This window comes from Antedon mediterranea, chromosome 4 (genome assembly GCF_964355755.1).
Source record: "Antedon mediterranea chromosome 4, ecAntMedi1.1, whole genome shotgun sequence".
NCBI classification, from domain to species: domain Eukaryota; kingdom Metazoa; phylum Echinodermata; class Crinoidea; order Comatulida; family Antedonidae; genus Antedon; species Antedon mediterranea.
The window spans coordinates 899,670-912,729 of NC_092673.1; the positions used below are offsets into that span (position 1 = coordinate 899,670).

The following is a 13,060-nucleotide window of genomic DNA, read 5'->3' on the forward strand; positions in this document are numbered from 1 at the left end:
GCTTCGTAAAGTAGTATATTTGCAACCAAGGTAACTGGTGATAGGGTGGGCCATTAGTGTCTAAAATGTATTTTCGGATAAACAAATTACTCTTTGCAGAATTTTGTAAATATTAACATATAAAAATTGAACAAGATTATTGTGTGATGTTTAGTAGGACCAAAATAAATTTAAATAATATTATTATGACATTATTATTACAATTTGGATAGTACATACAACGGCCAGCTAAATGCATTAATGACGTTTCATACTCACAAACAGTAAACAGAGCAACGTCAAACAAACCGCGACAGACTAGACTCGCCGTACTCGTTTCCTCACTTCGAGTAAATAGTTGTAGAATATTCATTTGCAAACCTCATAATCGTGGGGCTTATATCAATAAAAGCTGTTTATACTATGTATTAGTACACTGAATAAACAATAATGTCCTCATTTGGACCACCAAGGTCAACTTCTGGTAGTAAAGCTAGGCCAACAAATGCAAAATCTGGCAGCCAAGATAAAACTGGAGCAGCCGGGGATATTCGTGGTGGTCGGGCTGCTAGTGGTAATAGTAGTAGTGGGCCTAGGCATAGACCGTCTCCTGTAAAACCGTCTCAGAAGTTGAACCCCAAAACAGTAAATCCTGTAAGCTATCCTTAAACGTTTCTTGATATGATAGGACGAGATATTTGTTTAATACACAGCGAAGTGCGTTTGCTAGTTGTATATGTTATGCGCGATTTGAACGATTTGCGCAATTTGAAATTGCGCAAAAAAAATCCTTGCGCAATTTGAATTGAAACATATGTTTCAAATTGCGCAAGCAACGTATTAAATTGCGCAATAATCTGCAAATTGCGCAAGGTTTTTCGACAGATTGTGAAATCATGCACATCCATATTTTTATAGTAATTTCTAAGAATGATTCAAAATTAAAGATAAATATCGCATTTCCTTATTTTAGTAGTGCAAATATTGTTATAAGTTAGCATACCGTCGAAGAACCGACGAAGGAAAACGAAGCGGTGGTGTTCCACCAGGCGGGCGCGGCGCGGGCGGCCGGCTATACTACTCTAGCCTAGCTAGGGTCTGGACTACTGATACTGACTAGGTTACATGGCCTAGCTTAAACTAATATTAAAAACTTAAAAAGTGAGTATTAAACATTATCTTCATTGAAATGGTCTTATTTATATAATAAAAAACTAAATTTTAAAGATGTATTGTCCCCCAAAAAATGAAAAATAAAGATGAAAAAAATCAAATTTTGAATAGACCGTTTTGTAGTTAACATAAAGTTATTCACTTCCACCGAAAAAAAATCCGAAAAAAATATTGATTTCGCTTATAAAAAAAATCAAAATAAGTTTACCATTTTTTCGAACTCATCGGCTCTGAAATTAGGCCGGTAGAGCTAACTCATACATATGCATGATATGTTAATGAGCATCCACACAGCAGAGATCTGATCTAACAATGGACGATGCACGTTGTATGTACAACAACACCACCAGAGATCGACGCGATTCGACTGTTATGTGGGTTTCCCTGGCCTGATCGTATAAATATGTAAAGCTGAGCTGTTAATTTGTCGGTAAGTAGGCCTAGACGGTTATTTTAAATATAATAATATATATAAGTTATAACGCAATAATATCAGGAAGGTAAATTAATTAACTTAGCCTGGGATTTTTTCAGTTCAGGGCTAGGCCTAGATTAATACATGCTGCTGCATATTACTAGGCTAGTAGCAAGCAGACTGTGACAATCGGGTACCTGCAGAAGATGCCCAGCTAGGCCCTATACATTGTACTCTTCATAGACTGGCCTAGGCTATATGCCATCAATCTTAGCTACATTCCGAAAATACAGCCAGCTTGCTGTACCATATATATTTACAGTTGAAGCTTGTTTAATTTAACTAATTTTTATGATAAAAATAAAACAAACATTTTTCAGGGAAAATGGTTGCAATACAACTTACAAGCCTGAAATTGAGAACCTTCCAGCAGCACTGTACAAGTAGACAGAGGGGAAAAGCCAGCTTAGCCATTTTACAACACAAACAACAAATGTTCTCTGTACTGTAGTAAGTCAAATATTTATTTTCTCTTTTTATAAGTTATAACATTATAAGTAATGTGTTTTAATTACCATAGAAAGGTAGTATACTTATTTGACTATGGCAAAGTAAGCAATTTCACTAGCCCAATTTTGCACCAAATATGCATGATCTATTTTTTCCAGATTTTCATACTTTGCTTTTACTTTTTTTAAAGACGTTGAGCTGATGAAGACTGGAACAGAGGTCACCCAAAGACAACAATAATAGACTCGGTATTGGAATATGATTGGATATTGCAGGAAAAATATTTCTGACTCTCCTGCTGCATTCGGCCAATATGTTCTTGTCCAGCTTGTAAAATATTGTATAATTTTTTTTGTATTATATGTACAGTATATTATTTTGTAAACATAACATTCAATAAATAAAAAAAAACCTACTACAACAGTTCAGTACACAGGATAAATTCTTCAAATTTACTTACACTTCATAATTTTACTGTTACATTACAGTTCAAAAGGAGTTAATAAAATATATATATACAGTATATCTTATTGAATTCCTGTATTGTTTTTTGTGTCAATTTGTCTACTAATTATCAATGTGTTGATTAATGGCAGTAATTACGACAGCTATAGTCTTCTAAGATCGCTCACATCCATTACAAAGTGTCATTTTAATAGTAAGAAACGTTTCAATAAATTGTGAATGTTGCCACTGTACGATACATTTTATGTTTCTCACTACTTGCTCTTATTGTTCAATCAACCTAAAAAAAAAAGAAATTTGTGTCAAAATATCTGCATAAAATGTTTATTTGCGGAATGTTAATTTGAACCTATTGCATTTGATACAGAAAATATTTTTTAAATATTGCATCAGTAAAACATCCAAAACAATATTAAGATTTTCTTTTTTTTTTAATTTTCACTGCCGAATAGATAGTTGAAATCTTTAAAAATTAAACCAATTCATCATGATTAAAACAAAAATACATCCCTTCTGGTGGTGGTCTACTGTAGCCCTAGCTAGCAGTGTACTGCCTAGGCCTACTACACTCTACTTCTAGAGACAGAAGTAGGCAGCAGTTAGGCTACTCGAGACTGTCAGTGCTAGTAGTAGTAGTAGACTAGTAGTACAGTAGCAGCAAATTCGGGCCTAGGCCTAGCTAGGCCTCTCCTGTTAGCGAAACAAAAACTCACCTAAATTAATAAGATTCAACATCAAAGTTACCAACTGTAATTCTAACTTAGCATTCTGCTAGCTATAGTTTTCGTGTTTTCTTCAAGATTCGTCTCGCATCACTACTCGACTCTCTCGCACGCATGCATTGCTATCGTTGTTGTTGGCTGTTGATTTGGAAAGCATCATCATCCACATGATGTATCCATACAATATGAATATTTATGAGCTAACTCAGGTCAAGGGTTAAATTAAACCGGAACACATTTGTCTTCCAGACAAATAGCTTCCGGTTGGTTAATTTTTGCATTAAATTGCGATTTTTCCGTGTAAAAAATTATTTTTTTCAATCCAAATTGAGGTCAAAGTGAATAACTTTTATGTGCAATTAAAATGGCCTATTCAACAAAAATATTGAAAAAAAATTTTTTTTCAGGGGGACAATACATCTTTAAACTCCTCTGCCTAGGCCTAGCCTAGCCATGTATGGGAAAATTTACAGTTCGTTTTCAAATTGCGCAAAGGTGTCATATTGCGCAAGAACTATCTTGCGCAATTTACAAATTGTGCAGCGCAATTTAAAATTGCGCAAAGATTTTCTTGCGCAATTTGAAATTGCGCAAGTTGATTGCGCAATTTGAAATTGCGCAAAAAAATCCTTGCGCAATTTAAAATTGCGCAAGAATTCTTTGCGCAATTTCAAATTGCGCAAGGATTTGTTTGCGCAATTTCAAATTGCGCAAATCGTTCAAATCGCGCATAACATATACATTTTTTTAGAAGTATATATAGGAACCAACCCTCTCCCCTCTACTTATTTCTTTTATCACAAAACAGAGCTGTGTGATTGATGCGTTTATGAAGATGTAATTGACTTAAGCCTAACTAGCCTAATCAAGTTGTGGTTGGTATGATGTAAACTCTCCATCATCATGCTATAAAATATTAATAAACAAAATTAAAATTTAGTTTGCAGATGCAAAAACTCCAAAATCAGCATTTGCAAGTGTGTACACCAATGGTGGAATTCCTTGCAGGTAAGTGTTACACAGTGGTGGTAGAATTTATGAACCACTTTTTGATTATCTATTTTTGACAGACTAAATATTATAATGTTAGTGCACCCTGGATTAAAACATTCTGGGGAAAATTCTTAATGTATCACAATAATATTTTTTCATAAGTGGCAAAAAGACTTCAAGAATGGCGCCACCGGCTTGATTGTTGTTATTGGTTCAGTGGCATTCAACATTAGAACATCAAAGATTAGTATTGATAAACGGTACAACTACAATCCCTTTTCCACAAACTTTATTTAATTGAACTAATAATAACAGGAAAAGTAACTATTAATATTTGTTGTGATATTATATTGTAGGTTGAGTCATGGTTCTGTTAAACATAAGTTACAATGGAGTACAGATCCAAATATGTTATCATTTGATCCTCTCCTTATTACACTAGCTGAGGTAAAGTAGACTTTATATATATAAACAATGAATTTCAAATATAGACAACTCTCCCAATACCGGACACTTTTAGGCTGGCCGAATTTCTTGGGTTTTCTGAAAGTCTGGTGCTTTGAAATGGTAAATAAGAATTTCGGACCTTTTGGACCTCAAGAAAGTCTGAAGAAGAGTTCCGGTTTTCAGAGTCCGGTATTGGAGAGTTGACAGCAATTGTATTTCATATACCATCAAAGAAACTAACCCCTTTCACATTCCCTGGCAAAATAAGTTTACACACCAGGGCATCATCAGCAAGGCAGTGTTGCTATTTGAATGGTGGGATTTGTGTGGTAGACCCAAACCGGCAATAATTAATACCATTATGGTATCTATTTTTATTGATTATTAAATATGTTACCATGACAAAGTCTATGTTATACCATGAATCTTAGGGTCTTCAAGAGTTTAAGCATCCATACATGTTTGTGGCTCAGACTGGCTTTAAAGAACTGCTGCAAGTACCTGATGCTCAAGTTAAAGCCATGCCTGTACTGCCTAGGCTTATTCCTCCAATAAGAAGCGCTCTGGTAAGTTCTTTCCAGATTTTTATTATCACAGAGTGAAATAGTAGAATCGACCAATGACAAGTGACAGCTCCGACGAGCCATCGTAAGTCACTTGCATCTACGTTCCCAAAGCTTTCAGACTCAAGTTCACAAACAACAAAAATAGAATCGAGGACAACAAATTATAAAGGCCACTTGTTAATTTGCTTTTTTATTAAAATCAAAGAGAGTTCAAGATATGACCTTGTTAAACAAATTGCACAGATTATAATGTAAGTGCAAAATAGTATTTCTAGGATATAACACAAAGTTAGCTGACAAGTTGAAAGTAAAGATATATCAATCTAGCTACTGAAGTGTTGTTCAACAGTTTTGTGTACATGGCTGCTTCTAAATATAGTAACAACTAAAATATTAATAATACAAAAAATGGACTGAATTGTGAAACTTTAGCCTAAATTGGCAGTAAAAATAATTGTAAAATTTCATTTTTATTGATATTTTTCTCAATCTAATTTTTCGAACCATAAACTGTCTGAAAAACAAGAGATTTGTTTCACATCCGTCTAAATGTCTACAAAAGTTGGCAGAAGTTAATTAGTACGCTGTAGTAACTTAGTATCGTGCTAACCTACCAGATGTAGGTTCCTATACATGGTTCAATACAGTGAGTTCATTTTCTAGCCTATATAATATTTTAATGTATTTATTATATCAATTTCTAAATTATCGCTTCTATTATTATGGTAAAGTTCATGAATTATGTGAGATATAATAATACAATAATAAGTGTAATTTAACTTTTATATGAAATTTGATATGAAAACAAGCAGGTACAAAAATGTCACTTGTCTCTTGTCACTATCAAGTAATAAATATTGTATGTTTTAATACGTTATAATGTATGATTTGACAAGTTACTCAATTCCAAATGAATGTTCTTACAATTATCTTAATTGTCAAATGTCTAATGTCAACATGATTTCAACTGAATGACATTTTACTTGCCAGTTACAAATTAACTGACAAGTAAAGTAATATTCGTAAAAGTATATTATGCAATATACTGGGCAATTTAGATATGAACATTCAACTGTTAATTTAAGAATAACAGGAGAGCTAATGCATGCTTAATAAAATAGAGAGATTATTTATAGGTTTAGGTGCTATGGTATGGGCCTTTTACAGTTAGCAGACACGATACTGCAGGATGTTTATTGTCATTAGAGAAGATACTCTGGAAGAATTTAACAAGCAAGCTAAATTAAATGCAATTGACAATAATGCTAAATTAGAACACCACCTGCCGTATATCTCATGTTTATATACATTTAATATCATTTTGACAAAGGTTATTATTCTTTCTATTAAGGAAAGTGGTATTGACATTTTGATATAAATTATTATGGAAGAAGTTAAATCATTTCAATCAAGTGACAATATTTTTTTTTCATAATTCTGGCAGCATTTAAAAGATTTATACCGGGTAACTTTCTTCAGTCAAAGACTGGTCTCCCAGAAAGCTTAGTTATGATAAGTGACTGATGAATGGCAATGGCTGTGTGTGTCCTAGTACTACAACCCCTCCACTCGTCTCGAAAGATGTACTAGGTTCTAAAGTGCACACGAGCAATTTGCATACACTGGACCTACGGTTTATAGTCCTTATCCAAGTGAGCCTTGAACCCTTGCAGTAATTACGGTTCCACTGTCTTAACCGCTCGGCAACTCACTCGCTAAGTATCATTCAATTGTTTGTTTGTTGAAGGCTGTTTTCTTGCACGAGCAAAAACTTTCAATGAATTAAATGAATCTCAATTATTTATGTAAAGGTCAATGGAATGTATAATGTACAAAACTTTTTAATTCATTTAATGTATTATTTTAGAATACAAATCAAATCAGCAACCATTGCTCAAGGATGTTCGACAAGAAAACACATTATACATGTATTGTATTTTGCCTTCTTAACCTGCATTACGTTTTGTTTATAATTCAGAAATTGTAATGACACTGAATAATCTGAATTTGTACAATAATATGATTGATATATGAATTTAACTTGTCACTTTTCTTACACAAAAAGATTTGTTGATTGGATTTTGTTGTTGCTGACAATTTTTTTAAATAAAAAAATCAGGATGCTTGATACACAAAAGTGAATGATAACATTTAAATACATATATGAATGAATTTTGGTAAATTTGGTACAAGACAACATCCTGTATACACACTAAATTAGATTAGTTTGTGCGGAGGTTTTTAAAAATTCTTTTTTCTTCAAACAAAAAAAACAATACACAAAATAAAATATGTGTATATAGTAGATGTATGATTCTTTTAAATTAAAGTAATTCAAGGCCGATAATTGTAATTTAAAATTTAGATATGATGATTTGTGTAATGTTTAACCAAGTTACTTTAACATGCAAATAGTAATTTGTTTGGCCTTGGTCTTATGTTCACTTAAGTAGGATCTCAACTGTACTTGCTCACATTTAATTAAATGTACTCACTTATAGTGACATTTCAATAGTTTGTTATTTTTAATTTAAAAGTGACCCTTTTAATTGATTAAGACGGAATGAATGAATTTTAGATATATTGATTTTCTTAAATGTTAATTCCATCTTACTGTAATGGTATCAGTATGAAAAAACTATGAAATAATGACAGATGCTGCTGCTGATAAAATCATAATAAATAAACATTATGTGATGTCATATTTATATATAGCACTTTTTAACAAGCAGCAGATTGTCCAAAAAAACAGTAGAATGCTATTAAACTAAAGGTTTGTTTTTAAAAATGGTTTTAAAAACTGTTGAAAGCTGTCTTTCTGATAGAAGTGATATAAATCAATAAATAAAATAAAAAAGTGTATAGCATTGTATAAACATATATCTTGAGTACACCAGCAGTGAAGTCAACTGATACTAGTATACGTCAATGACAGCCATATGTCTTCAGAAGAAGACGGCTACGAGAACAGATATGTTTTTTTAGAGAACATTTCCTTACAATACAAACAAATCTGTATTAATCCACTATCTCACCTCTTGTTTGTTTTAAATAGTTTAATTGTATACTGACTTTAATTTTAGTGGTAGATGCTCCGATTGCAATCACTAGGTTTTAATCATGTATAAGGTTTGTATTGGTCACTACACACTTTTTAAAGCAATATTTTTTAATAATAAAGATAAAATGTATAAGGCATTAATGTATTCATTCAAGCATGATTATTAATTTTGTTATCTCCATTAAACTGATTAATAAGGTTATATGGGTTAGTTACAAATTAATCATGGAGCTACTGTACTATTTTGTCGTTGCCACTTTGTTTTCATTTTGCCAATATATATAATAAAATAAATTATTATATAATAAATCAATGTTTAAATTGAATTTGGAAACTTATGTTACAACATGACTACAATTAATTAAAAAATATATATATATTTTTATCTTTGTTATGTTAAATAGGCTTCTACACATGATTGTGTGTTTGAGGGCGCTCTCAATGCTCTGGTTCAACTTAGTAATGTTGTCGGAGATGCCATGATTCCACATCTTAAGTCTTTATTAACACATGTAAGTATGAAACGCACAATTTTACAAACTTTCCATTTAATAAAATGCTGAACATGTCCGTCATGATTAATATATAATTCTTACCCATCAATTATAATTATACCAAAACTTTTAAACAAATTTATCATTGATTATAGATGTAGACTTAAGCTTCGTCTACACTATCAAACTTTATGTGACACAAAAATGTTATGTGCCCATATATGGACACGATGATGGCATATCAGTACCATATTTGGGCATATTACTACCATAGTTTGGTAGTGTAGACAGAGCTACGTGATCTTCCTTTACCCTGCGGCTTATTTTATATTAAAGCCTCGCTTATTCATTAGAAAATTTATATCAAATTTCGAAACATAAACATTTCTATTTTCAAGATTATAATGTAGAGCTTTTATCATTATTACCTAGAAACATAAAAACTTGTATTTCTCGTTAAATGGTTGAACTACTTCTTGTAAACTGGGTTTCTGTAATGAATACAGAACAGTGTTTCGGAATTAGTTCTTGCTTATTTCATTTGTAATGTAAATTAAGCATCACCTTAAGGCTTCAGATCATCATTTGTTTTTTTCAAACTATTTTGTATCATTATTTTGTCATGTGTTTTCCTGTGATGTCATAGTGCCACCAGACAAACAATATTGCTGCATTCAAGAATTTATCAAGGCTAATAATGTCAAATACAACCCACAATTTTGAATGTGCATACAATGTTGTACCCTTTGATTATTAATGTTCTTAATATGTGTTAACAACATTAATAATGTGCCAGTCAATGTTCTATTGGGTTTAACAAAATGAACTAAGAACATTCTTATTTTACAGTGCAATAATATGTTCTTATTTTACAGTGCAATAATATATTCTTATTTTACAGTGCAATAATATATTCTTATTTTACAGTGCAATAATATATTCTTATTTTACAGTGCAATAATATATTCTTATTTTACAGTGCAATAATATGTTCTTATTTTACAGTGCAATAATATATTCTTATTTTACAGTGCAATAATATGTTCTTATTTTACAGTGCAATAATATGTTCTTATTTTACAGTGCAATAATATGTTCTTATTTTACAGTGCAATAATATATTCTTATTTTACAGTGCAATAATATGTTCTTATTTTACAGTGCAATAATATGTTCTTATTTTACAGTGCAATAATATGTTCTTATTTTACAGTGCAATAATATATTCTTATTTTACAGTGCAATAATATATTCTTATTTTACAGTGCAATAATATGTTCTTATTTTACAGTGCAATAATATGTTCTTATTTTACAGTGCAATAATATGTTCTTATTTTACAGTGCAATAATATGTTCTTATTTTACAGTGCAATAATATGTTCTTATTTTACAGTGTTTTGTATTTGTTGTCTTGTTTTGCCCTGCATATGCTTGGTCCTCCAAGCTGTTACCTGGGATGTTTTTTAAATTCTTATGTTTTTTATTTGAAATAAAGGATGATTTTACATACAATCACACAATGTTATCCTCTTCATACATAAACACACACACAAAATGGACTATTACTATTAATTACTATTTATAGAATACTTTTGTTCTGCTAACTCGGTACCTGAATTTTCTGAATCCTTAATTTTCAGCTCTCCAAGAAAGTCATGAATAAATTATGGAAAGAGAAAGTTGTTAGAGCATTAAACGACATCGAGATGGCGTGTGGAGCTGTAAGTTCTTTAATATTAATTATTCTTAGAACTAAATTAAAATTAAGCAGAATCTTAATTAATGGCTATAATCATTTGAATAACATAAGTGTACATACTTAGTTTGTTAGTAAACTTAGAGCCTAAGGCATATATAAATATATTATTTAAAGGCTAGTAGGAATAAAATTTAAATTACATTCTAATTATTCATTTATTGATTACTATTTTTTTGTTATCATGTAACTTTTGATAAATTAATTGATGGAATTATTAAGTTCCATTTTATAATTTTAATACGAAATAGAGATTATGTTGTTTTTCTTCAGTGAGTATTCATCAAAGCCATACTTGTAATGTATAATCTGGTGCGGTTTTCAATGTATAAATACATGGATATTCCTCTATGGAACTGTGAAATGACGAGAGATCTATGTGATTCCTCCCTCTCCCCCTAAATATAAGCTGCACTCTTTTAAATTTTACTATACCAGTATCAACTTAAAATTAGAACTTTAGGTACTAGAAGCAACTACCACTTTTCATTAATTATCCTAATTAGTATTACCTTATAATTTCACATTACTGTTTTTCAATTATTGATATTTTTTTTTTCATTTTTAATGATATGTTTACGGTTGATTTAATCAATAACTCCAACTTACAATGTCACGCACAGTTTTTTTCTTTGTTTTTTTACAGGAAAGTGTGTTGGTTATAAAGTCAAAAATTCCAACATATTCTTAGCTTTTAAATGAGCCAGGTTTTGACGTGTGAAGATGGCATGGAGCATCATCATGTTAGTGGAGGGGGGGATATCTAGTACAGAAACGAATAACTAAAGTCCGTCTGCACTATCAAACTAGTTTGACAAAAAAAAAAAGTGTGATGTCCAAAATATGGTAGTGATATACCCAAATATGGTAGTGATATGACATCATCATGTCCATTATGTGCTCATCACATTTTTTTGTCACATAAAGTTTGTGGAGAAATAAGTCTTGTATTGCATAGTGTACATACTGTTAATTAATTAGTTAAATGTGAAATATTGATAATGACATTAACCATTCAAATTGATTGAAATATAATTTATATTACCGGTCTTTTTTACCATATGTGCTCTACCAGATAGTGACTCACCTATGATGTGTAAGGATACAACTTAGTAAAATGTCTAACAATTGATTCAAATATGTATAGTTTTTGTGAATTCAATTCAATTCAATTCAATTCAATTTCTTTATTGCTGCAAATGCCATCAAGGGCTAATATCCGCTTAAACATACTACATCATACAAACATAATTACATTTAAAATTTAAACACATAATAATTATAGTCATTACTACTGTTGTAGTTATTATTATTTTAATTATTGTAATTATTGTTATAGTTATTATAATAATTAATCAAAGTGTAATAAATTATAGGTTACATCTTAAGGGACTAAAGAAACAGATTTTGTGGCACAATATTTGGAGAATAACACAACGGTCATGTTTTAATTTTATGGATTTAGTTTAAAATGTAAGGAATATATTACTGCGCATTTATATTTTGATAAATGTACAGCTTTTAAGGCCCAGTGGCCATTTTTCACCAATCACACTTAAGCGAGATATTTCCTTTAAAAACTATTTACTTAAGTATTTGCCTTAAGCGGTATTTACTTAGATAAGAGAATTTGTACATTTTAAGGGTATTTTCATTGTGCGAATGGTAAATACCGCCACAGGCCTGTTATAAATATTACGTGTGTTTATGTTAAAATGTTGTCAACAAAATGAACATAATGGGAAGAGCAAAAGAATAAATATGTAGATGGATGAGAAAGTAGTGTATTATTGTAAACATTTAATGAACACTGTAATTCAACTTGATGTACTTGATGTAACCAACAAACGATTTAATGAATGGATGGATTTAAACAAGGTAATACAGTGTAATAATTGATAGATAGATAAATACTTAAGATACTAAACTCAGTGAAGACAAATCTGTAAACGTTCAAATACTCACGTGACTTTGAAATTCAATCTATCATATCTTTGGTTATTTCATGGAGTAAAGACTCCATGGTTATTTTAGCACTACAACTAATTGCCGGATTTAGAATCGTTACAAAAATAAGCTGCAGAGACATTTAGAGAAGAAATTTGTTATAACTAAAGACAATTCAGAAATGAAGCACTTTTAATATTCCGTTTTTGTCCATATTTAATCGTTGAATTAATACATATACACACACTGCATACATACTACATCGACGACGTTTAGTATACACGCACTGCATACATACTACATCGACGACGTTTAGTATACACACACTGCATACATACTACATCGACGACGTTTAGTATACACACACTGCATACATACTACATCGACGACGTTTAGTATACACGCACTGCATACATACTACATCGACGACGTTTAGTATACACGCACTGCATACATACTACATCGACGACGTTTAGTATACACACACTGCATACATACTACATCGACGACGTTTAGTATACACACACTGC

The 13,060-nt window shown here is 31.1% G+C and overlaps 2 protein-coding genes and 1 long non-coding RNA gene across 3 annotated transcripts in view; 2 read left to right on the forward strand and 1 right to left on the reverse strand.

Annotated features, from left to right (window-relative positions):
* Positions 1–13,060, reverse strand: part of LOC140046095 (fibroblast growth factor 8-like) — a 251,885-nt gene that overhangs the window by 69,043 nt on the left and 169,782 nt on the right. The gene's annotated exons all lie outside the window — the stretch shown is intronic.
* Positions 295–12,697, forward strand: LOC140047498 (PACRG-like protein). The gene is made up of 7 exons (XM_072092540.1): positions 295–633; positions 4,205–4,272; positions 4,614–4,704; positions 5,136–5,270; positions 8,736–8,843; positions 10,468–10,548; positions 11,230–12,697. The coding sequence occupies exons 1-7, from the start codon at positions 430–432 to the stop codon at positions 11,272–11,274; spliced, it is 732 nt and encodes a 243-aa protein (XP_071948641.1). The 5' UTR covers positions 295–429; the 3' UTR covers positions 11,275–12,697.
* On the forward strand, positions 1,215–2,403 carry LOC140047497 (uncharacterized). Its single transcript, XR_011844963.1, has 3 exons — positions 1,215–1,582; positions 1,948–2,077; positions 2,268–2,403. It is a non-coding gene; the product is annotated as an uncharacterized lncRNA (long non-coding RNA).

Bases quoted from the DNA above. Each gene is read 5' to 3' on its own strand.
- LOC140047498 (XM_072092540.1), top strand. From the start codon at position 430: ATGTCCTCATTTGGACCACCAAGGTCAACTTCTGGTAGTAAAGCTAGG. The intron at 4,273-4,613 runs GTAAGTGTTACA...ATTATATTGTAG, and splicing joins AATGGTGGAATTCCTTGCAG to GTTGAGTCATGGTTCTGTTA. The intron at 5,271-8,735 runs GTAAGTTCTTTC...TATGTTAAATAG, and splicing joins CTCCAATAAGAAGCGCTCTG to GCTTCTACACATGATTGTGT.